The sequence below is a fragment of the Corvus brachyrhynchos genome, unplaced genomic scaffold (assembly GCF_000691975.1).
Source record: "Corvus brachyrhynchos isolate BGI_N302 unplaced genomic scaffold, ASM69197v1 scaffold319, whole genome shotgun sequence".
Taxonomy (NCBI): Eukaryota; Metazoa; Chordata; class Aves; order Passeriformes; family Corvidae; genus Corvus; species Corvus brachyrhynchos.
Window position 1 is genome coordinate 447,422 of NW_008246065.1, and position 26,198 is coordinate 473,619.

A 26,198-nucleotide genomic window follows, 5' to 3' on the forward strand; every position below is an offset into this window, starting at 1 on the left:
AATCCAGTGGCTTTGGAGCAGCTGATGGATGAATTGCAAGCACTGTTTTGTGCCCCTTTGTCTGAGGAGATGTGCTTAGCCTTTGTGGCTTTGGTTTGCCGTTGGCTAACGGGAGATGGTCACCATGGCCAGGAATGACTCTGCATTCTTGAACTGGTGGCTGTGTCTTTTACAGCCTGAATTTATCATCCATTGTCAGAAGAGGACATGGAGATACTCTTAATATTGGTCTTCTGGCTTAAATTAAGGGAGAATCCCATCATCGTGTTCCTGGGAGGTGGGAGGGAGGGAGAGCTGCACCTGACTGGTGACACTTGGGCTGCCTCCTGGAGAAAGCCTAAAGCCTGGACTTGACTTGCAAAGTCATGAGACCTATTTGACATCCCCATTCCATGTTGTTCATTCGGTGTGGTCTTGCTGGACTTCTCTCAGTGACAGGAAAACCATGATGAGGGGCAGGAGAAGCAGGAGTGGTGGTGGTTGGCAGCCTGGTGTTCCCTGTGGGGACATTCAATCTTGTAATGAACCTCTTGGATTCTTGACAGGTCAGGTCTGTTGACCCTTCTGGGCACACTGTGGTGAGTGTTTAGTTATTTACTAAAGCCTTTTGAAGTGAAAGTGGCTTGATGGGGTCTGAGGCTTTTGTGTTCTGGAGAGCTGTGTGAGAATCTTTGCTGGGGTTAGCTATTAGCTGATCGTTTCATTATTTGGCTCTGTAACTAAGTAACTAAATGACTTGAGACTGAAGATAAGCAGCTCTTGTTAGCATTTTATTAAATGGAGACAAATAATAATAATAATAATAATAATAATAATAATAATGATAATAATTTAAAACATAAGGAAGTATCAATCTCTCAGTGACCCAATCTGGAACAGAAACATGATTTGGAATACAATTGCATGTCTTAATAATCTGAACTAGAGCAGTCAGAGTGTCCCCAGTCCTCTATTGTGGTCATGGCTTTTATACAAATAGTCTTTACTCCACTTGCTGGCTGGATGGCATAAACCATGCTGTGAGGCTGTATGAGCAGGCAGAGAAAAAGTTCACAGCTGTTTATTTAAGAGCAGCTTGGTTTTCCATGGCAGTATTGTTCAACAGCTCCACCTATGAAGTTTAAATACATTGTGTGCACCACTATTGCAAATAAGGATGTAGCTGAGAGCAGAAAAAGCAGAAACAGTGTCCCCTGTCCTGCAGTGTTTAAGAACACCCAGAGTCGTTCTGCACGTGCCTTTGTTGCTTGTTTGGTGTTTTAAGAGGTGACTGACAGGTGTGATTCACATCAGGTAGTGCGCCTTTGCAGGAGGGACCAATGCCACAGTTACTGGATTTGCAGGATTTGCTTAAAAAGGAACCTTGTGCTGCCTTAGAATCAAGGAATGATTTGGGTTGGAAGCGACCTTTAAAGGCCATCTTGTCTAACCTCCCTGCAATGAGCTGGGACATCTTCAACCAGACCAGACTGCTCAGAGCCCTGTCCAGCCTGGCCTTAAATGTTTCCAGGGCTGGGGCATCCACTGCCTCTCTGGGCAACCTGTGCCAGTGCCACCCTGATTGTAAAAATTTATTTATATCTAATGTGACAAATCCAGCAATGGGCTGGTTCATAGGCCTCTGGTGATGGCTGAGGATCCAGTTCCAAGGCAGAGCATCAAAGAGGGCTGTAGGGGCATGGATGTGATAGTGGGTTATCCACAGGGGAGCCATTGGTTTGATGGTACAGCATGGACGTGAGTTCAAAATTCATCCCTAAACTTCAGAGCAGTGCAAAAACCCATGTGCAGTGTCCCAGGGAGAGTTAACTTTGCAGCATAGGTTGTTTAAGTGCTGCTGGGAACTTCTGAACAGTTTGAACTGGTTGATTTTTGCAGTGAAGCTGTTGGGCGGATTCATGCCTCAGAATCCCACCTGTTCTCTGTTTGCTTTTGGGCACCATTTCAAACCCACACTGGAAAAAAGTTTATAGGCAAACATTATAAAAAGTGACAGTCTTAAGTGCTGCTACAATGTAGTTTGGCATCACAAAAGCTTACCTGAAATAACTCACAATTTCCAAACATGACTTCATTATATCATGACAACACTTTGCTGCATCTTCCCTGATACTCTAGAGAGAAAGAAATGGAGGAGGATAATGCATACCAAATGCTAATACCTATTTGAAACTTGTTTTTCTTGAGTGTTCCAGTAATTTTCTTTGTAAGAGGAATTTTTTTTAATTGTAATTTTGAAATATATTACTCTTCTAGAGTTTGGATTCGGATTTGTGTTGAAAACTCAGTGCAAACTTGGGGTTAGTAGTTTAAAAGAGATGAAATCAGGGATTTGATGTTAAAAAATTTTCATTTTAATTTCCTTTTAACTGTGTGTGGGCTCATCCTGTGAGTTTCCTGGCACTGTTCAGCAAAAGGCTCTAATGCGCTTAAAGGAGGGTTGAGGTATCATCACCTAAGGTGGCTTTTAAAAAGTTTAAACAAAGACATTTTTAGACTCCAGTACGTTTTTGGCACAGTGTAAACTCTGTAAAAGAAATTTTCTTTGCAGGTAGAGCGTTACAAAGAAGTCTTACCAACTTCAAAGTAAATTAGGTAACTGGCTTCAGGTACCTTTTTTTACTTCGTAGTGAAATCTAATTAAAAAAAAATTCTCAAGCAGACTCAAATGCACTCATTACTGTGACAAAATACATGTAGAAAGGAGCTCATGCTCCTTCTGGAAATTCGATTTCTAAGAGCATGATGTAGCACTCAGTGAAACACCTGCGCTGCAGATCTGTGGGTTCGTGACTGTATTGGCGAGACTGAATTCATTTATAAGGGGTATAAAGCTGCATTGGAGCCTGTCCTAGACTCTGAGATGGAACTCCGCACGCTAGAAAGTTTAGAGACCTTGTTTTAAAATCGAAATTCAAGAAGCTTTACAGTCTCCATAACTGGCCGTGTTGGGATGGGTTTTATGTGCCACCTTGGTGTGATGCATGTGTCAAACCTGTTCTTTGAGAAAACATGTTTGCCCTAAGGAAAAAGGCAAGAGAAGCTTTGGGAGGGCACATGCCTGGAACAACAGGATTGCAGGATGAGTGGGAGAGAAACTGGGCATGCTGTCTCCAAGCCCATCAGTAGAACCTGATATCTAAAATGCATGAGTCCCCCACTGTGCTGGCTCCTTCTGGTGGTCACAGAATCGTATTTCCAGTTGGAAGGGACCCATGGGGACCATCAAGTCCAACTCCCTGCTCCTTGCAGGGCTACACAAAACTCAACTACTGACAGAACTTCAGCGTTTCCAGACTCCCATCTACAGCCTGCTCAGATGTGGTGCTTGTTTCAGCCTTTCCTGTTGAACGTGTGGTAGAAGAAATGACAGTGTTGTGCCCCAAGGATAAGGAAATACCAGTTTCAGAGTTTTGGTGTTCTCAGAAGGAAGCGTGGACATCAAAGAGCCACCTCTTGGTAGTCCCTCAGAGTCCCAAGCAGACAGAGAGGTGTTTTATTTCTGGGTGCACAGTTGGTGCCTGTGCAGGGCAGGACGTGTCCAGGGTGCACGGTGAGCAGCTGTCTGTGTGCTCTGACCCTCCCCTTGAGCAAACAGAAGATGCCTCGGTGCTTCTTCCCTTTATTTACTATTCCTGCCGCCCTTGGTGAGGCCCTTAGGAGAGGGATTCTGGGGTGGTAGGGAGGAAGCAGTTCCAGAAGCAGTGCCTGTATCTGGGACAGCCTGAGTCCATCGTAGGTGTGCTGAGCCTTCCCACTGCACTGTGGAGACAGTCTGGAGTGCCCGGGGCTGCAGTTCCTTTCCCCTTGCTGAGAGCTGGCCTTGTAAGGGGTGGGGATGAAGCTCTAGTAACTATAGGCATATGTAGTTTTTTGGAAAAAGACTGTGGTTTGACATTCTTCTTGTTACTGGGTTACAAAAGGGAGCTGACAGATGAGCCATTTCGTTCTGAACTTCTGTGCATACTTTGACTTTGAAAGCTTCGCTTGTGCTCATGGGTTTCTGCTGTATTCCACTTGGGAGAGGTTGTGAAATAAGTAATGAAGCAAAAAAAGAATTTAAAGGAAAAAGTTACTGTCATGGAGAGTAGTGTTGGCAGTGTAGGAGGCAAATGTAGAGACTTTGTGATGGGCACAAGGAGGAAAATTAAAGACATCGTACATGCTGTGTATAGGAATTCATGTTTATTAGCTTGGTGAGTGAAAGGTTTTTTGGGTATCCTTTTCTTTCAAAACAGCACTTCTCAGGTTTTAAAAACAAAAAAGCCACTTATATTAAAATCAGGTGAGGAAAGGTAATTGCTCATTTGAATTGTGGACCCAAATGCTAAGATAGGAACTAGAATTTGCTTTTTGAACTCCTCTTGCTCCTACAAGTCCTTTGAAGCCCCCAGTCGTTGTCCCCAGCTCTCTGTGACCAATGAGAAGGGTCGTGTGTTAGTGTGGCACTGGGGACAAGGGACATGCCAAGACACTGATCAGAAGTGCCTGAGCTTTACTTGCGGTTAACTTCTTGAAAATAACTCGCATGCGGTTCAGTTTTGCAACACAGAATGCTGGGCTGATCTGGATGAAACTTTTTTGTTTAACGTAACTTGATTTCCGTGGATGAAAAGGGCCTTCACTGACTTGTGTTGGAAATTCTCTCCTTTCCCTTCTCTTTCTTCTATTTTTTCCTCCTTTCCTTCCACCTTCGCAGAGCCGCCAACCAAATACCAAATCTCTCAGCCAGATGTTTACTCAGCACTTCCAGGAGAGCCGCTTGAGTTGCGCTGTCAATTGAGAGACGCCGTCATGATCAGTTGGACTAAGGATGGGCTCCCTTTGGGGCCCGACAATAGGACAGTGATTATTGGGGAGTACTTACAAATTAAGGATGCCACAGCCAGAGATTCGGGCCTCTATGCTTGCACTGCTGTTAGGACCCTAGACAGTGATACCCTGTACTTCATTGTAAATGTTACAGGTGAGTGAGTCAAACACAGGTTTTTGCATGTAGAAGCTGTAAAATGTGATGCTAAGACACATTATGACATAACATGAAACAGTCCACTTGGGCACAGTGAGTTAAGCTGAGTTCTCTAGCTGTTTTGGGGATTTTTCTCCTTGTCCTGACCCTGAAATGGACTCAGTTTGTATCTACGGGCTCTGTAGTGATTAACAGCTGCTGAAGAGCTCTCTGTTTTATGCCACTCTGACAGGATTAAATTAGACAGAGTTGCTGTGATGATGATAAAGACAGTAGCATGAATACAGTTTTTGCCCCCTGCATCAGAAGAGGAAAAAAGGTGTTCTACATCCTTCAAGTTTAGAGATAAATTGTTCTGGAGATGCTCAGTTCTGTTCAACTGAATTTCTTCAACAGAAATTAAAATTTTAAGTGGAAAGAGATTTCTTTTGCAATTAGCAAACTCCCTTGGGAGACTTTGTAGCACGTCAGGACTATTAGCTAGTTTTGTTACAATTTTATGCAGAAATACCACATTTTGTGGCTGGATTTTCTTTTTCTCTAGCTTCTGCACAACTAACATAAACACTTGTTCTTCTTGATATACAATCTAAGATGTAGCTTATCAATTTATTTGTAAAAGAAAAACCAGGCTGGTTTAAAGACTTGGTTGTTTTTAATGTGCAGATGCTCTTTCCTCTGGGGATGATGAAGACGACAATGATGGGTCCGAGGACTTTGTGAATGACAGCAATCAGATGAGTAAGTAACAGCAAGCTGCCAGAAGTCACTAGCAAGATCCACGTGGAAAATTATGTCCCATCTTTTGCACTCCTGTCTTCAGAGCTTCCTGATTGTTAACTGCATGTACTGTCAAATAGTGATATCTTTGTCCTCCTCCGTTTTCTGTTTCACGTAGCTCGTAACTTGGAAAAGAAAAATAAAAATAAACTAATATTCTTTTGAACATGCTTTTCTGGTCTGTACTTTCTTTCCTCCCTTCTTCCTGCGTTTCCTTTCTTCCTGAATCGAAGTTTGGTCTTTGTCTGGTTTAGACTCTCACAGATGAACTAACTTTTCCTGAACCTGAGAAGAAATTTAACAGAAGAAACAAAGATCCAGCTCATTTTGTTAAAAGGTGGTATGGAAACTTTAAAAAAAAATTAAATTGTAAGGAGGAAAATCCTTCAATCCTTAATCTCAGCAGAAATCTACCCAGGGAGAATGAATTTGGAGACAATGAGGTTCTTTTGTCTGCAAAGGACCTTAAGGTTTGTTGCAAAGCAGGCAATTCAGCGCTAAACCCACATTTTGTGTTACTTATACATGATGAAAATGGGCTAAAGAGCCTTAAACCTATCTGAATGTTAGACTTCGTCCTCTTTAGAGAATTTGGAAAGCTATTAATAAGCTCTAAATAGAGCACTCTCTAAGAGTAAAAAAAAAAAGGTGTGTAAAATTCATATTGGTTCCTTATGCCGCTGTGCAGCATTGCAAAACCCCCTCGGTGCCTGGTGGTTTGCTATCGCTGGTGCTTGGTAAAGTCAATAACACAGAGAGCAGAGAAATCCTTCAGGGGAGATGTCAGTGAGTGGCACCCACAGTGGGCAGGGAGTGTGTGTGCTGCTCAGCCTGATCAGTAACTGGCAGCTGCACTGCAGCTTGGAACACTTGTTCAGGTGATAAAGTACGAGCCTGATTTCGGCTCCCCTGGTTAGTGCCTTTTGTGTGCGGCTGCCCCTGGTCTGAGGCTGTGAAACATTAGATGCTATTTAAAATGATATAAGTTCCTAGCTGCCTGTTTGGCCCCTGCCATCTGTTGGTGTGATTAACCCAGGCTGATGCACAGGTGCCTCTGGAAGGGGCTGAGATCAGGCAGCTGGAGGCTGCCCTGACAGAGGAATGTGGTGGCGAAGATAATTGGAGAGTTTGGAAAAGGGACACTGCTTTTAAAAGAGGTTGTCTAGGCAAAACCCACCAATCCAGGCAATGTTAGTGCTGCCCTGAGATGGAACCATGTTTAGAAATTGCCTTTAGGAAACACTTCTGATGTTTGCTATTTCTTAAAGCTTTGTTGGTGTTGGTCAGAAAAGGGCTTACAATATTTTCAGTAACAATTGTGCTTCTGATCTGCAGTGGTGGCTTTGGTGATCCATCGTGAGCATAAATGGCTTTTGGAATAAGTAAAGGACCTGCTCTCAAGGCAGCTGTGCTCTGTAATGGCCTCAGAAGGATTCCTGCCCTTCCAGCGACAGGGAGCAAGTACTCAGTGGTTGCGCTAATGACGTTCTTGTAAAACGAGCTATCATTTTGAGCTACTGTTCATCAATCTTGATTGGGGAGCTGGTGAAAGGCCCTTGACAGTGTCCATCTGCTGGGACAGGGGTGTGTGCTGCAGCAGGGGCCAGGCACACTCCCTGTTCCAAGTGAAAGATGCCTCTCGAGTGCAAACGTTTAAACATCGCGGATGGCGGGGAAAGTGCAGCCATGGAGATGGAAGGGAGGAGACTGCAAGAAGACAGATCTGGGCCTGAGCAGAGTGTTCCACAAGCAATTCCTTGTTGGACTGCTCTTTAAAAGGTGGCCACTGTGTGCTGAGGGAGCAGCGCAGCCTCCCATGGCCTGAGCTGGAAGCAGGACAACGACCAAAGGCTCGTGGTGCCGCGTCCCTCCAACTGTTCTGTGTTCAGTGAAAAGTTGCATCACAGTGACCGCCTTGGATTAATACAAGGCTGCTGAAAGAGGGCTGTGATTTGGCAAGATCAGAGCTGTATGAAAGTGAGGGGTGGGACTTGGTGTGGTGTGCCTTGTAAGCCTTCTTTTCCTCTTCAAAATTTTCTATCACATCCAAGAGGCCACTTCTAATGGAAGATACTGTGTTACAAGGCAGATGGAAGAGTTAACCAGGAGCTGTGTCTTCCTTGGGTGTGCTGGGGGGCAGGCAGTGGTACACAGTGGCCAATGTCTTTTACCTTCTCCTGCCTATGAGATGTAGAGCCTGGGGTAGTCCACGACCTCACAAGAGCCCCTGGCTGCTGCTCTTTTACAGAAGCCTTTTAAGTGTTTCCTGAATCATGGTTTGAGCTTTGCAGATCTCAAACGATTTAACTGATAATTTACATACAAATTACAGCTGTGATCATTAAGGATAAGCAATGGAAATTGGCCTGGTTATGCCTTTACTGATGGAAACAAAAGGCCATGGTCTTCAAAGGTTGTTGCTTTTTGATGAAACAATTCTGATAAAGTCCAGCTGTCTTGGCATGTTAATTATGATGAGATGAGGCAGGAAATGGCTGTAGTGCCTTCAACAGGAAGCTGAACCTTGGCATTCTCATTCCTGCATACTTAAAACTAAAACAAACCTTTTAGAACTGTTTTATTTATGCTGCTAAGTATTCTTTTAAGCTGTTTTATTTTCTTTGCCTCTGTTACAGATACATATTTCAGAGGCCAAGGTTTTCAAATGCAGGTGGAGACGCTGTTGAGGAAATCTAGTGTAATTTTTAAGGCTGCCCAGAAAATACAATTGCTCTTGAAGTCAGTGGAGGCTGTAGGTGACTCTGTAGCTGTGAGGAGCAGCTCATCCTTGGGAGAGGAGGGCACTGCTGTGTACCCGTGTGCATTTGACCACTGGCCCTGTGTGTATTTTTCAGCAAGAGGCATGGAGAGCAGATTTCACTCTGGGTTTGGCGTCCCTTTAGCTTGACAGATATTTTAACTGTCTGAAAAAACACTGTGGTAGATTTGTTCCAGACTGCATCCTGAATAGCTTTTTATTACTTCCAGCTTTTGTTGAAGGGATTAGTGCTCGTGGGGAAGGTGCAGGATTGGTTCCACTGCAAAGCAGTCCCCTTTCTCCACAAAATGGCTTTGTTGGCAACTTGAGTTTTCCCCTTTGTTACCCTAAAGTTGGGCCTTAGCTTGGTTCTGGAGGGTCATCTCCATGGACTAGCTTTTACAAACTTAGGTGCTGATCATCATTCTGGCTGCAGTGGAAAAGACACTGCTGGCCCTTACTGCCTCATCCTCGTTGTGGTTTTGAGAGGTAGCCCTAATTTGAGGGATTTCTGTAATCCTGACCTGATGCTGGCACAGCAGCAGCTGTTGTGGTGGCTGCAATCAAGTCCACCAACTAATTTATCTGTAGACTCCTGGGTAGCCCTGAAGATGCTGCTGCTCTGCCTCGAATGCTGGTCAGGCAACTGGAGGCTTTACAATTTTTTTTTCCTTATCGCCCTTTAAACAATTTCTTCTGGGCCAAGCAATGGTAAATTGGCACCAAGAACAAAAAGTATCTAAATGTAATCCACATGCTGTTCCTTTCATGCCTTGAAGAGTTTCAGAAAGGATGAAACAAGGTTCAAATTCATCAAATCCTGTAGAGTGGAAACCCACTCAGGGGAGCAGCAAAAATTGGATGTTGCCTAGAAGTGGTTTTTAATTAAAGGTCAAATACAATAGTACTGAAGACCTTGGAGGGGTTTGATGTGGTCACTTCAGGCACTCTTTTGCCTGCTTGAGGGGCTTGTCAGGCAGGCTTGCAGTTGACTACTTTTGTATTTCTTTGTATAGAGAAGTCCCAATAAAAACTGAGGAGTCCTGAAGTGAAGTGGTCCCCTGGGCTTCCTAATTTCAATTTCACATGCAGGAGATCTGGCTGATGAGATGTCTTTGCAGCGGAGTGCAGTGTGGGTCAGCAGGATATTTTCTTCACTAATGAGAACTCTAAAAGCAATCAGGAATTCCCACCCGTTCCCCTGCTGCTTGTTACTGCCTCATGCTGGAGTCTGCCCTGTGGTTACTGTGAACTTCTAGCAGTGGTGCCACCTACTTCCACCTGTCCTGGTAGCAGTGATGGGATGTGATGGACATGGCCCGTGAGAGCAGTCAGCACCTGGTGGTATCTGCTCATTAACTATGTTCATTACTGGCTTAGTGAAGCTCGGTGTTTTTCCTTTCAAGACAAATTGAAGCAGTAAAAGGTGTTCTTAGGTTATGATGATTTAATCTATAAAGAAGAAAGCTGTGTGTTGATCAGATCAATCACTGGATGAAAGCACAATTTGAGGGCAAGTGTAATGGTTTGTGGACATTGCTGCCTTTTCCTCTTTTGCTTAAACATGCTGAGGAGCTGCCAATAGTAAAAACGTAGGATGTCTTGGAGCATTTTCAGATGGTGTTTTCCATATGTGAAGTCTGCAAGTTTTTCTCCAAGCTGACCTGTAATTCAGGAGCATTGCAGGTTATGCTGAGGGTTGTGTGAGGGGAAACTTTCCAAACAGTCCTTTCTCCCATTCTGGGATGTTTGCTTTCCCCTTCTGTGGGGCAAAACTGAGCCGCTTCTCTTCATTTCTGCCTGCATCTTCCTGGCCTCTTTTCTGCACCCGTCTCCATCAGAGATTTCCCTCCCTGTGCATTTGTTGTATTGGAGCCTTTCCAGGAGCAGATTGTTCATGGAAAGGATAGTTATTTTCAAGAAAACCAGAGGTTGGGCTGTACTATGACATGGTACAGACCTGGCTGCATGAAGCAGCTTTGTTTGGGGAGCTGCTGGTGGCTGTATCCTGACTGGCTCCAGTGCCCTGGTCCCAGTCTGCACCCTGATGGGAGCTTCCCAGAGTTTGGCCCATCCAGCCCATGGGCTGCAGGGCAGCATTGCCATGGGTGAGCTATGAAGCCCGTGGCTCAGAGGCTGTGCCTAACAGTGGCTGCATCTGAGCGTTTTATGCTCCATATGTATGAGAAAGGTGCATGTGATGGACGTGATGAGAAGTAACCGTGCTTGCTGCAGAGTGGCTGGCTTGGCAGTACCCATTTGGAGGCTAAAGTAAGCACTCAGCTCTGTCTGGGATGGTGATAAAACTGGTTTGGATGGTTGATTGTCTTTGACCTGCCCCAGTTTGCTTTGCCTTTGTGGGAGCTGTGGGTAGGGACCAGGAGTGGTCACCTTGTGTTGCCTTGTGCAAGACCTTTTAGCAGTCCAGAGAAAGCAGCTTTTTAATCCCTCAGTACCAGCAAGTAATTCTGCCTTTTCCTGGTGTACTTGTAATGTAATTTGGCCTTTGAGTGTAGTAGTTAATTCCTCTGGTTGGCTTTGTTTAAAGTCTTCTGTTGTTTTAATGTGATCCTGCTTTTAGCAAATAATGTTAACAGTGATTTTCCTTGCATCCCTAACTCACTTTAGTGTGAGTAACAATTCCTTAGTGTTGCAGTTAAATTTTCAATAGTTACTTGATTTTCTATTTTGATTACATGCACAAATTTGCTTTGCTTTTCTACTTCATTAATTTTAACACTAATTGCCACTTCGGGCAAAAAAAAAAAAAAAACCAACCCAAACACTTATCGTTCATAGCATCATTATAGGACTTGCTTTTAGAATGTTTTCTTTATACTGAGAGAGACTTTGTTAAAGGATTTATTCCTGTATTTTCTGTCCAGCTGTATTTTTATTTAGAGAGGGGGGTAGCAGGATTTCTGAGTTTGCACTGATTGTAAGAACTGCTATAAATATTTGAGGAACGGAAGAGTTTATTTATAGTGGAGTGTTGGCCTGCTAATGAAGGAAATGAAACAGGGCTGAGAGAAATGGAGTTATTTTTCTGGACCCCTCTAGTCCTAAAAATTCCACGCTAATCTGATTTGCTTCAGGAAAACTCCATTGTAAAAGAAATTAATGTTTCCTACTATTAAACAGATCTTGAATCTTTAACTTTTAAAAAAAACTATTATGGTGAGACAACTGAAGCAATGCTATGAAGTTGTTGAGAAATGTGGACAAAGTAGTGCAAGGATCCAGAGCATGGGATAACCTTGTTTTTGGATCTATGCATCCAAGTTTACTTTTTGGAGGGTGAAAATGTGTGGGTAGTTGTAAATTTTATTCTGCTATTTCCTCCACTGGTACATGACAAATGTGCTTCTCACGATGTTAATGTGGGTGCAGGCTGGACCAGGACGTGGCAAGGAGTGAGTGAGAGCCAGGAGAGCCATGTCAGGGTCTGCGAAGAGTGATCACCTCAGACAATGTGGGCTGAGAAAGACACTCTCATTTTATGCCATGTTTTTGGATGTCACTGACCCTTTGGACTTCAAGAGGCTCATTAGTGTGGGAAATTCCTGCAAAATGATACATGTTTTTTGCCGATCCACATTTACTCATTTGGTTTCCTCCTCTTGGGTTAAGATTTCAGAAATACGTTCCATTTGTAAGTACATTTCAGTGGTTTCTATGGCAGTAGCAGCACGGGTCACCTTGGCATCACACCCTGTAGGTTTTAGCGTGCTGTCAGACAGGTGGGCGTTTTTATCCCCCGTCTCACAGAAGGGGAAACGTGGAGTCTGATGCTTCCAAGAGACTTCTGTCTTGGTCTGTCTGGTTTCACAGCTGAGGCCCAGGAATTCTGAGTTTGAACCCTCATAGTAACTCACCTTGAGGTCAGAAGCATCTGATGAAAACTCAGTCCCTCCGTCTTACTTGATGTATGCAAAACAAAGGTTGTCTGTGGTTAATTGTTGGAATTTTGTCACAAATGGAATACTCAGAGCAGCAGACTGACCCGTTTGCAAAACCCTGGCTGACACTTGCAGCACATGATCTCCAGTCTTGTACTCTGCCTAAACCGTGCTTAAAACGAGTACATGCGGCTCCTTATAGCTGTGGAAGGGGCTGGAGAGGGAGCTCAGTTCCTGAGTGCTGATGTTTTCTGGATGTCTCCCTTTGGAACAGGGGCACCCTACTGGACACACACGGACAAAATGGAGAAGAGGCTCCACGCCGTGCCAGCCGCCAACACCGTCAAGTTCCGCTGCCCGGCCATGGGAAACCCAACGCCGACCATGCGGTGGCTGAAAAACGGGAAGGAGTTTAAGCAGGAACATCGCATTGGCGGGTACAAGGTAAGGGCTCATGATGGGATTTTGTAATTTGTGTTCTTGACCAAAGCTGTTAAACAAAAAACAACCTCTCAAACCCAGCCCTCCTCCCTCTCAAAAAAAACCAAAACCAAAAACTTGCTGAAGTCAACAGAAAATCTTTTAATGGCCTTGGATCAAACGTGGAAGCAAAAGGAGGTAGTTGTTTTCTTCTGGGGAAGGGTGGGTGGTTTCTTTGGCGGTTACTGAGCACTAATTCTATATTTATTTTTTTTTCTGAAATTCAAGCTTCTAGCCTAGCAGTGCAGCTAAAGATTATTTATAGAGACGTATTTGGAAAACTAAAGACTGACTTTGCAGAGCAGATTAAGACTGTTTTGCTCTATTCACTTTTGGCTGCATTGTTAAAAACATGACCATTCGCTTTGGTGAGTGTAAGGCAGTTTAATAAAGGAAGGCTTGGAAGTCAAAAGTTATTATTTTCTATAGAGTTTATGGCCTGTGAAACTGAAATGGGAAGAATTTGAGGGAAAGTAACAGCAATTACTTGGAAGGGTTTGTTTGAATTTTAAACAGCTTCAGATTAGATGTCTTATTTTGAGTTGGTGGTTACTGATTAAGAGAGAGTTTTAGGGAGGCCAGCTCTCTCTGTATGTTAGTGCACGGACCTTTAACCTCATGGTATCTGCCTAGGTCAGGTCAGAAGTCAGGATTCGGTCATCTGATCCCACTCTTCCAAGGAATTGGGAATGCATGACTTTGATGGCAAATTGCTGTTCAAGCGTTGCCATTTCTGAGTTCCATTCACCTCTTCTCTGGGTCTTCTCTCAGCAGCTTCTTCAAGTCCCCGACACCTCAGCAGCTCCTCCCCAAGGAGGAGAAGTTTCTGAGGCAGTCACCTCGTGTCAGGGTTGGAATCCCCAGCCTGGAGCTTGTGCTGAGCTGCTCTGAGCAGTTTGCAGTCGTCATTAGATGCAAGTTAACTGGCTCTGCCAGACAGAGCTCAATTCTGAGTCCTGAGGCTGCCCCCCAGTCCTGCACCCCTGCCTTGCCCCCATGATTGCAGCATTGTTGGGGGGCTGCCTTGGGTGAGCCATTGCTTTGTGCTGTTGATTCAGGTCCTGCTCGGTGCAAAAAATCTGTTTTCCAGTGCGGAGGAGGACAAGCCTCAGTCTCCTTTCCTCTCTAGCTGGATTTACTGTAGAAAGTGTCAGTTTTTCCAACATTAGTGTTAGCAGAGAGCGGAGCCCAGAAAGTCTCCCTGCATGAGCACTAATTATCTAAGTAGACTTTTCCATCTATGTTTGCTTGCACCATAAATTACTGTTGCTTATGAGTGTACACCTGGCAACACCTTCTGCCTTTCATAACGCTGTGGAGTGTTAACGAATTGGCTCCAATTCAGTGATTTTTGCCCTTCTCAGTGCTTTTTTAAAAACAAAAAAAGCGCCAATTAAAGAAAAAAAAAACCCAACCAAACTAATCCTGTCTTGGAAAATAATACTAACTGTTCTGGTACTAACCAGACTGTTATTTGAACACTTTGCATCTGATGAAGGGGAAATGAAGATATGACTCTTGAAGACCATGAAGGAAAATGTGTGTCTAGAGAGGCAGGATGGAGATACCTGGTGTCTGGTTTGGGAGGGGGATCTTTGGTGGGCTAAATCAGCTCGTGTGGGGCTCCCATGCTGGCACTGCTAGTCTGTGCTGGGGAGCTGGGTGAGATCATTTAGACTTGTGCCCATTAAGTGGCAGAAATTAAACTTCTGGTCATGTTTGTTAAATGTATTCAACTTCCTAGGTATGTATGTACTCTGGGAAGGAACCACAGATGCCTGTTCCTAAAGCCAGCTGGATAAGTGAAGCCTATAAATCTAATTCTAAATCATAACTTCTTATATCTCTTTAGTCCAAAGGAAGAAAAAATGCACACAGCTGAGGATTTCAGACTTTCTTGTTGCTCAGAAATACATTACATTTTAAATTATGTTGTAGGATTTACTTACCATTGTCAAATCAACCAAATCCATGTATATTCTACATTCTGTCATTTTGAATAATCATCTTTGAAGATTGAAGCTTGTTTCCAGTGTATGGGTGTTAAAGAGTGAGGACTCCAGAGCTTTTGGAACCTGTGTCCTCATCTTGTCAGAGGGGGCAGGCTGAAGTCACTGTGGGCTCATGCAAAATTATACTAGAATAGAGAGAAAATTGCATTTTCTTGACACCACTATACCACGGAACTTTTAATGAAGGAATCCTCAGGAAGGACTGAGTCTATCAGTGATGGTCTGTCTTCAACCAGGTATCACAGCAGCTCATAAGTCTTGCACCTTAGCTTGTCTTGAATCTGAGGGCATTTTTGCTGGAGATATTCACAGTACTTTGGGATAGAATAGCTGAAAGCAAACCGTATCTGACAGAAGAAACAATCATCCTTTGAAGCCTTAAGGGACAAAGGGAAGGGAGAGAAAACGTGAAGCTTCCCAGTAATCCTTCAGCCACCTCTTTCCTGCTAAGAGCTACGAAATCCCTTGGTGTATTGTTTTTATCAAAATCAGATAGTGGCCTGTAGCACTTTGTCCCTCGGACTGGGGAATGTCTTGAGTCAATTTGCACTCTGGCAGGCTAGCAGGAGGGTGTATGTGCTGGCCAAGATAGCTTCCAGGGCGGAATTCCTGTACTCTGACTAATTCTGGGTGGTGAATTTCAAAATTGATCCTTTTATGATCTTTCAAGATATACCCAATCTCCTTAAAATAAAGAGAATGGGATCAGTTTTTGAACATCGAAATCCTTTTTACTCTGATTTTTTGAAGTGATGATAGCTCTTGTTTGTGCCTTTAGAGGTATTTAGTATTTTCTTTGAGTTGATAATCTAAATCCTCTCTGAGACCACAGGAGCCTTTTCTTTCCTGTACACCACCCAGAAAGCAAATGTACTTCTATCAGCTGTTACTGTTTAAGCATTAACACGTGTGTATTTTCACCTATGCCTTTGGATAAGCTTCATCACTGCAGTCGTCTTACACACACTTCAATTCAGCCAGGTAAATACAGAGTAAGAAAAGTTCTGATTACAGGAACAACTGCACAAGCCTATGGCCTTGGCAGGGATGTTCTGTACTTGTTCTCTTTGCCTGAGCAGTACCGCTGTGTGTCTGTGGTCTGAACTGTGCTGATTTTGTGGAGAGTTCTATTTTGGTTTCTAATCCTTTCCTTCGAAATTAGTTTAAAATTGATCCATTTTTAGCTAAGTGACAACTTTTCATGGCATTATCTATTCAGTGAAGACACACATTTTAAGACTGAACAGAACTGTCCACTATTCTTTACGGGATATTCCAAAAGCAAAACTTTTCTATGAAACATTCCTTGCCCTTTCCTAGGTCTCTGACCAATATTTCTTGGCATTTTGATTCCAATTTGTTTCCCACCTCCAAGCTATAACTTAAGGGTGCAGTTTATATGCATTTGATATAGTTAATTTAGTTTAAAAATTGAATCTTTCAGAGAGATTGTTTGGAAGAATGGTTAAAGATTTGATGGAGAAGATGCCCCCAACCCCCCCTCCAAAAAAAAGGCATGTCAGTAATTTTCTAGAAGTATCCGTAACCGGTCAGGAAAAAGCCTGGATGAAGGGATGTGGCCTTTCACTTAAAAAGGCCACATTATCAAAGCCTGTGTTTCAAGCTGTGTGGGTGCAGGGATGTGGCTGGACTCTGGCATGTCTGAGAGTGAAATGTTGAATTTGGAAATCTTCAGTGCGAGAAGAGGCTGCTCATCCCCAGCAAAGGGCTTTTTCCTGGACTTAGCAATGCTGCACTTGTATCCAGAAAGCACCAAGCCAACAAACTGAATCTTGTTGAGTCCAGATCCCTGACATAAATCCAGTTGTGTGACAATATGTCATAAATGCTTTGGGCCTCTACAACAGTTGTTTAGCTTAAACCGAAGTGGCTTAAGCTGTTGTTTTGTTATAAAGATATTATCTCTGTCCATGGAGTTACAAGAAGGGAAATTGCACAAATACTTTTTAATATTGCCATCCAGTATATCCACTTGTGGGTCTAAGTTAGTTATGTTTTCTTAATGAACATAAACAATTTCTTGTGTTTTCCTATCAAATTAATTACTTGCAGCTTGTTTACAATTTTTATTTTGTTTTAACTTTAGTGGAACTGTGATCTGTTCTTCCTGTTTTGCAGTCAGATTGGTTAAAAACTCTTGCTCTGATTCTGAGAAGTGTGTTTTAAACTTGTAATGGCAAAAAGTTCAGGTCACTTTGACCAAGTGTCCTTCAAAATAACCCCCTAAGAAGTAAAATATTCAAAACATGTAGCAGTTGTATTTGTTATTAACCAACAGTTTACGACAGTGATTCTTCCTGTCCCAAGCTTTGACTTCCAAAGTTGCTTAGCTGAACAATGAGATGCTGAAGTAACACTGATAAACTCTTTCTAGTTTTATAAACTTATTCCTGAGCTCTTCACAGTGAAGAAAAATCAAGATACCATTTTGATGAAATCAATGACCATTAACGTGAGGGGCTGAGGAGAGGAGCTTTAAGTTTGGGATGGAGATTTTGAGGCCGTGTCACACATTTTTTGACGTTATCGTAGCATCCATGGTCTTCTGCTGCTGCTGGAGTCTTGTCCACACTTCCTTTGCTTTTCAAAGCCCACATGGCCAGTCATTAGCTAATATTATTAGTCCACAACTGAGTAATAATAGTAATATCCAGCTATTGAGATAATTACTGGCTGGAGGAACTAGGAAAGCCAGGAGCCCTTATAGAGAGAACTTCTCTTCCAAGCTTTGGACTGAAGGCACTTTTACCTCCAGCAAGGGCTCTTGGCACTGGGATGTGGCCCTGTGCAGCTTTTCCTGCTGGATAAGGACCTACAGAATAGTCAGGCACGATGCAGGATTTCATAGCTATAGTTGTAATGATGTTTTAAGAATGTATGGTTACTGGAAGCGTCACTGAATGGTCCATAAATTTTTCTGGTGTACAGCCCTGAATTACTGCTTTCCATTTGGCTGATTAAAATGACTGTACCAGATTGTGTTTTATTCCATTTGCTGAAATATGTACTTTGCAGTTGAAGAATTGTACATTGCAGCTACAGAATGTAAAGCTTTCTGAGCACTTTGTCAAAAATGTAATGCTAAAACAAGGAATTAGTCCATAGCCAGCAAAAGGTCATTTTGGGAGCCAACTTCTGATGCAGGAAATATATGTATGTACCGGATGGCTCTGTATCCTTCCAGTACTGGCTGGATCCTATTTGCTGTGAGACCAATGCCAGCGCTCCTTTGGAGTTCAAATGGGAACAGAATCAGTACCTTTAATAAATTCTGTCTGAGAGGGATTCTGTGAGATAAGTGTATATCCTTATGCTCTGTTTCCGTGAGGGTTTTCTTCAGGCATTTCTCATGAGGCAGCATGAGTCTAGGATTCATTTCTTACTTGTGGTACCCCAGAGCAGCAGGAGGTCTGGGGGAGGCATCCCAAACATCACCCCTCAGTTTCTCTAAAACATGAGCTGTGTATTTGAGCCTTTAGGAAGGATGGAGACTTAGATGTTAGGGGATCATACCCATCCTCTGTTGCTCATGGGTGGTTATTACCAGCTGGCTGTTTGGAGACAGATGGGGAATATCCTGAGGGTGTGCATTCACTTTAGAGTGGATTGAAAGGTAAAGCCCGGTAAGACAACTGCTGCTAATTGGTGCCATCCTGGTCAGCCTGGGAGGACTGAGTGTGCACTGACATCTGCAGTGCTCAGAGCAGGGGCCAGGTGAATTTATAGCAGAAGGTGTGAAAGCCTTCATTGCTACAAGCCATGCTGTCCTGGATCAGGCATAAATCATTTCAGTGTCCAGAACTGTCAAACGAGCACAGAAGAGGCTTTCAAACACGGATTACACAAGGTTAATTACTCAGGGAACAGTTCTTTTGGAAGGGGAGAGGGTGAAACTCTGCTTGAGAAGATGCCAAGCTCTCTGGTTCCATCCCCCAGGTCCGTAACCAGCACTGGAGCCTCATCATGGAGAGCGTGGTGCCGTCGGACAAGGGGAACTACACGTGCATAGTGGAGAACCAGTACGGGTCCATCAACCACACCTACCACCTCGACGTGGTTGGTAAGTGAAGCTGTCATGGGCAGGACAATGTTTTTAACTCATGACTTTCTCTATTAAAGCATTTTGAACTGAGCCGATACGTTCCGCATTTATTTTGGAGATGATTTCACAGTACTCTAAAGATAAGATTTCACTGCACAGCCAATTGCTTCATAACTTTATATATTCATCTGTCTCACTCGTGTCTCTAGGATTAATCTACCCCTGCCTTGGCAAAAAGTGTAATATCCACCCACAAGTTTACCATGACGACCAAATAATAAATGCTGGTGCAATTTTAATCATTAGTATTACAATTTAATTATTACTTGTACAATTGTACTAACACAGACTTTAATAACTGCAGTTACGAAAACTGTCACGCAATCCTTTAGAGTCCTGTTATTATAGATGAAATTATTATTTTTTTTTAAATGAAAAGCTAGATACTGACTTTGCAGCTAGAGCAGATCTGGAGCTTCAGGAAAGGCACTTTGCATTCACAGCAATCTAACAGAGATCTGACTGGAGCCTGCTGGGTGGGCTCTGAGCAGTGCCCAAAACACAGATGATAAAAATTCTGAAGAAGTGTTTTACCTGAGGACAAATTCTAAGCAGCTGTGGGAATTTTTAAGTAGTAGCAAAGCGGTGATTACACAGGACTATTAAACACAGGCTTAATAATGTTACCTTATTAATACCTAAATCCTGTTGACTTTAATAAGAATCACAGATGTTTATTTAAATGCTTAGCTAACTTAGAGCTTGAAATCTCAGGAACCGTTTCTATTCACCTCTAGTCTTGCTGATTAGCCTGGATGGGTGTGAGCAATTTTATTGACTCTGAAGGCATTGCTGTCCAGAATAATCAGTGTGGCTTTTCTTATAGGACCTGCTGGTAGAACCTTTAGGGATCCGAGCCATGGTTTCTGAAGTTTGCCTTGACTAGGCTTTGCTCTCTCCAGCTTTGGGAGGTGATCTGAACATTACAAGCTCTGTGAATAGAACTTCTGATCAATCACTATTGAAAGCAAAAATTAATTTGATTATTGCATGCTGTTTTCAGCTGGTGACAGACAGCCCAACTCCATAGATTCTTTGCGGAATATCTTGCTGTAAGTTTGGGGTTGTGTGACTAAAACGGTGACAAAATATTAATGTCCCAAGTTCTTGATTGGTTTTACATGAGTAAAAATATATCCCTTGCGTTGTTTTGGATGGTCTTTAAAAGTAGTGTCTTGTTTTGTCTGAGACCACCTAAATCTGCGGAAACCCCCAAATTGTCAGCTTTTCTGGGCAGAAGAAAGGAAAACATTCCCTGTGAAAATACCAAGGAGAGCTAGCCTTTGTGGAGCAGAGGAGGGGAAAGATCACTTTGTGATGGGGATGCCATCAGACTAAAGCCCCACCACCAGCCCTCATACATCTAAGTCTTCAGAGCCCGTGAACCACCCAGCTCCGCTGTGCTTGAGTTTGGGGAGTCGACACTGAAAGCAGCGAGGATTTCCATAGCCTTGGCAATATTTTGTCACAGAGTGAGCTGTAGGTATGCTTGAGGTGAGCTGGGTGGCTGGCAGAGCCATTTTTGTTTGAACACTTGTTTAAACAAAGTTTATGGAGGGTGCAGCAGCAACGGCTGCTGGGGATGGTTGTCAGTTGTTGCAGTAAGTTGTGTTCTGCATGGTGTGGTTCTCTGCTGCCCACCTCACCCAGGGCTCAGGCTGCCTGCAGGGGCTTGCCAGGCTCTAGGCCTGACTCAAAACCTTTCCTTGCTGAAATGAAATTGGTTGAAAATTCCCCTTCTCTACCCCCTGTTTGTTTTCCTGTCCCAGCCTGGTGTGTTTCATGTTGACCATAAATTTCTTCACCCATTTTTTTTTTCCTAGCAAATGTGTTCATGGATGATGCGGTCACTTGAGCAAATATTTGTCAGAAGCCCTCTCACCTCCTCTCCTGCTTTGAGCCTTTTGAATGTCTTGCACTGAGGAATATTTTGCAGAAGTTTATTTTTCCTGGCAGTAAATTATAGTGACCTGCATGAATGAATGGAATGGTAGTAAGGATTATGTCATTTATTTAAATGTCTAGTCCTTCCCTGTAGAGAGGCAGAAAAGTAAATAATGAGGTTTTCAAAAGTGATGAGAGGTTTGGGATGCTGGATACCCAGCTGATGGCACCCATAGGACCCTGCTTGTGTCTTGTAAAAAATGAAACCAGAAGTCCAAAAATTACTTCTGCAAGTCACAACCTGCATTCTGGAGTCCTGCATACTTACTAATTTAACCACTCTTTTTCTTCATTTCATTTGATGGGTTCAAGGTTATAATTGTGAGTCTGTTTGAAAACCTGTGCATGGGAATGTGCACCCTGGGTTGAATTTAGTGTGAATCTCTCAAGAGACTGGGATTTCAGCCTAAAGGGGGGTTGATCTTGGAGTGCTCAGCCATTCCTATGTGGCTGGAGGCTTGCAGTAATTGTGGAGCATAAAATTGCTGAAGCAGTAAATTAAGGCTGGCCAGAAGGGGAAACTCTGACAGTTTTTCTAGTTGAGACAGTTCTACAGAGTTAACTTTATGCCCTTTTTTCTGTTTTCATATGAATTTCCAGTTCCCACAGGGTTGTGGAGAGTTATGAATGTTTGTTTAGAGGCAACTGCGTATGTAGACCGCATCTTACAAACTTCAGGTCGTAATTTTAGGTCAAGTTCTGTGTAGAAAACTGTCAGTTGAAAGCCTCTGAAATTACTTTTCCTATATGGTTTAACTGGTTCCAGAGCTGATTAAGTGTAAGTAATAGCAAATGGTATTAAACATGGTAACATATTACACTAACATGAGCATCTGACTATATGTTGTAATGTAGAGAACCCTCTGATTATGTCACAGAGTTGGGAGGTATCCCAGCAAAAATCGTGCCAAATAGTGACACAATGCTAGTTAGGAATATGCCAATAACTTTCCAAACCTTGAACTCTTTTGACAATTAAAAGCCTGGAGCCAGCAGGGCTGAGAAGTTTTGTCAGAATGTAGGTGTGAAGTATTCTCATTTTTACCTTGTAATTACTTGCAAGAACTCTTAAGAGTCAGCTCAGATGGTCTTGTTCAAATTTACAGACCTGGCAAAACCCTTGCACTGATTTTTTTTTTTTTTTTTTTTACAGTGGGAGTAGAAAAAAAGGAAGGAAAAAGGCAGCAAGTCATTGGCAGCGTCTCTGTTGCACAGGATACTTGTGCACAGTGACTCTGTTAGCAAGGAATGGCCCATTCAAGTTGGCCAGGATGTTCTGTGCTGGACAAAGCTATTCTTTAAATGTTTGGGATACCCTGGTCAATGGCCTTTTCCTTCCTCCTCCATTTCCAAGCAGGGATTCAAGCAGGGCTTTGCTCAGGGACTCAGAAGTGTTAGGTTGCAGTAGTGGCAAATGGTGGTGGTACAAAACTCCACCAGGATGCTGAGAAAGGGAGACGAGTCGATTTTAGCTTTTTATTAGAGTAGTACCCAGAGGCTTCAATTAATATTGGATACTTATTGTCCAGGGCAACCTGCCAGCACACAGTAATTGCTTACACGAGAAATACAGCAAGGCCAGGAGAGGGAAATGTCACTGTCCATTTTAGAGATGAAAACCTGAGCTGTGGAGTGATGAAATTTCTTGCCCTGGGTCACACAGGAAGCTGGTGACAGAGCCAAGAAGCAAAGCTGGTCTTTGAATCCTAATCCAGTACCTTAATTAAAAGAATGTTCTCTCCCTTGTATAGTTCAGCCCATCAGCTGGTTTTTTACATGCAGCTGAAGTGCCTTTTCTCCTCCTTTGTATTTAACAGTAGGTAGAAACTTGGGTTTTTATGGTGAGCTTACTAATAGACTAACTCCATTCTCATTAAACGTATATAAAGTTGTGCAGTCTTGAGGGAGAAGGAATGAAAACGATGTGGTTTTCACTTATGAGTTGTATTGTAGTGAATCCGGGTTGTAGGAAGCAACGTGGGAATGCAGCCACTGAGACTTGTATATAATTAGATCACTCTTGGATTGCAATTATTGCTGGAGTACAATTTCAGCAGCGGCAGCTCTGTTTGAGCGTGGAGGAACTAATTGAATTTGGGTTTTAACGACAGAAGAAAAAAAGGTTACTCTTTGAGCAGTCCTGGTCCAGGTAGCCATTTCTGCCCTATTTAATGTTGTCATCTGGGGAGACAAAGGATGGTTTGGTTTCAGGTGAAGTTTGCCATGTTACCTCATTTACTGGGATGTATAAGCAGCTGCTAAAGCACAACACCTCTACAAAGAATGTGTAATCTGACCGTGCTGTTTACTATAAAAACGAACGTGTCACAAATATATTCTTTTTCAAAAGAAGCACTTTTGCAGCCAGGTTAGCAGTACTTTGAGCAGTTCCTAATTTTCTTAATAGCCATGCCTTTGGCTCTCCTTGCTGAGGAGTGAGCTCTAGGGGTGGCAGAACACCATGCCGCCGTCCCTTAACAGTAACTCGCATTTTCATATAAAACCAGTGTGAGAGTAACTTCTCATCCAGAAAGCATTTTAAATGACTCTCAGTTTAAAGCCTGTGCCTCAGAAATCTCATGTATGAGTGATTTTACTGATGGCTGTGCAGAAAAACATTTTTATTCTGAACTCTTGGTGGTTTTAGAGGGCTATAGGATGAATTTTATTCTTGTTTTTTTATAGTGTGTTGTTAAAAATCTTATTAAAATGGAATCGACATTTTGCTGTTGGTACTTCACTGTTTATGTTTCCCTTCATTTAGACAGAAGGAAAAACTTCTGCCTTTGTTTCTAGTCAAGTTTTATTTTTGGACTTTCATGTGCTCTTGCAGTCTCTAGCTGTGAACATGGCATGAGCACATTTTTTTTTTTTTTTTAAGGACATGTTTCCATTTTGTCATTCTCAAATTAATAAAAACACATGTACTGTTGTTTTGCTTTTTGCTGAGGCTTGTTGGAATAAAGTTCAGAATTAGTTTGACTTAAGAATAGTTCTTTCTTTGATTTCCAAAGAATTGTTTTTAGGATTCAGGTTACATACGAAAAAGGAACTGACACCAACTCAATAACATGCCTTGGGTGTTGCATCATTAGTGTCTGGCAGGAGTTAAGGGCAGGTATTACAACCAAGCCTAAACTTGCATTTCTGGCAGATGTTCTTGTAGTTATTGACTGGCTCTTTACACGGACAAGCTTTGGCTTGATGTCTTCACCCTGGTGCTCGCGGCGTGGGGCATGACGAGGCAGGGCCAGAAAGGAATCCAGGCTGATGCCTGCCCTCAGGTATCTGGTTAGGCTGAGAGGGAAGATGCTTTTATTTAATGGGCTGATAAGCCCAGAGTGTGGACTTTACACCTGGCACCAGGCTTTTGGCAAGGTGTGTGCATCGCAGGAGGAATTACGCAAATTGTTTAGCGCTGGGGGCTGTGTGGTTTGCTCCTGAAAACAAAGCCCACACTGTGATGGTTCAGCTCAGGGAAAATGAAAGCTTATGGGTTTTCCCCCCCTTTCCTTAATAAGGTAAAAATATTCCAACCCTGTAGTTTTATAGCATTAAAGCTTCTGATTTCATTGGAGTAGTCTGGCTAAATTACATTTTATGGACAAATACTAGTGTCATTACTTCATCTGCTGGGTGAACAGTGAATTTGTCATGTTTGGAATGCGTCCTGCAGAGTCTGCTGGGGAGGACTGGTCTCCCTGTCCCACTTTCTATCTTATTACAGCCCCAAGGCAGGTATTTCTCTTTCTCTTGATGAGTGATGAACAGGATATTGTTTCAGCTCTGTTATTATAATTCTTAATTATGCCTTCTAATTTGTGCAGTATCCTACTCATGGAAGTGCAAGTAGGAATTTGCAGGAGCTGTCTGAAGTTGCAAACACAAGACTGTTGCCTTGTTAATGTGCAATTGGCACGTGTCATAAGCCATGTCTGTGCCTAATAAGAGGGGCTTTCTGACCTGATCCAGGCTTTTCTAACAGCTTTATTGGTGAAAAAATGGCAGTGTGATCACAGGTAAATTGGTAAAGCTATGTTTTCTTAAACACTTTAAAAAAAAGCCTAAAAAAATTATTATAAATAGAGAAAAGTTCTAAATGAACTGTGATGCAGATTGGATGAATGGACCATATTAAAGATGAACACAAGGTTTACAGTCTAGGAGAGAAAGAAACATTAAGGGATCCTATCAGGGTGAGAAAGGTAAGAGGGTGAGGAATCTGGCAGTACCAAAGCAAGGACAAATCAGTGAAATGTAAAATTCTGTGTCTAATAAAAAAACAGGTTGCACTTAGAACCTTGGTGTTGGTCTCCTCTCCTCTCCTCTCCCTGCTCTATAAACCACTGTGTGACCTGACATCCAGAGGTGGCTGTGATTTACAGCTTTTCAGGATTTTAGGCCATTATGTCATCCTTGGATTGCTACCGTTCCCGTGGTGCAGCTTCCACAGCTGCTGTTCCATTTAAATATAAAAAAGCACATTAAAAACCAGAGTTTGGTCAACACTTTTGAATATTGAACTGTTCTGTAAAATTAAGATACTGAGTTTATTTTTTTCAGATTGCTCTTGGAAAGGTGGCATGAATATGTTGAAATTTTTGGCTTTCCCTGAAACTAAAACCTTGATACTGTCAGAAATTTAGCTAAGGGAAGAACTTAACATGGCAGTGTATTAGTTCGAATAAAGTCATTTATCATTTTTACAAATGCTTATGAAAGTCTAAAATTGTATATACTTACCAAGATTTTTAATCACCATCACAAATAAGGTGATCAAAGCATCAGTTGTTTTGTGTATTCTGCATTTACAAGTGAATCTCCATGCACTGATTAGTGTTTACACCTGCAGCACTGTTTCTGCTGCTCAGTTGGATTATGCATTGCTGAGCAACAACATAATTTCATTGCAGCAGTTGATTTCCTTTGATATTTGTGCACCTTGGGTGTTTGTGAACATACCTATGTCTATATTTGAGTGAATATTCCAACAAATGGGTTTTATTGCCCCAACTGCTTTTCAGTAACATTTTCTCAGAAAGCAGCTCTGGCACCTGCTGCTCAGCCAGAGGCTGTTGGTGGTGCTCCTGTCTCTGCTTCCTGGGAAGCTGTCCGTTTATGCTGAAAGGCAGGAAAATGGGGGTGCAGGAACATTGTGGATTATCCCCAACAGGCAGCTAAGCCCCACACAACCCTTGCTTACACCTCGCCGTGGGATGGAGGAGGGAATCAG

General features: G+C 42.8%; 1 protein-coding gene across 11 annotated transcripts in view; it reads left to right on the forward strand.

Moving 5' to 3' along the window:
* The window catches only part of FGFR2 (fibroblast growth factor receptor 2), an 80,755-nt gene that overhangs the window by 16,069 nt on the left and 38,488 nt on the right, over nt 1–26,198 (forward strand). For 5 of the 11 annotated variants that reach the window (XM_017746839.1, XM_017746838.1, XM_017746837.1 and 2 more), the window contains exons 3-6: nt 4,700–4,966; nt 5,636–5,710; nt 12,681–12,850; nt 18,856–18,979. In XM_017746839.1, the coding sequence (XP_017602328.1) occupies nt 4,700–4,966; nt 5,636–5,710; nt 12,681–12,850; nt 18,856–18,979 (636 nt within the window). The remainder of the gene's footprint in view (nt 1–4,699; nt 4,967–5,635; nt 5,711–12,680; nt 12,851–18,855; nt 18,980–26,198) is intronic. The other 6 variants (XM_017746845.1, XM_017746844.1, XM_017746843.1 and 3 more) reach the window with 2 other exon arrangements.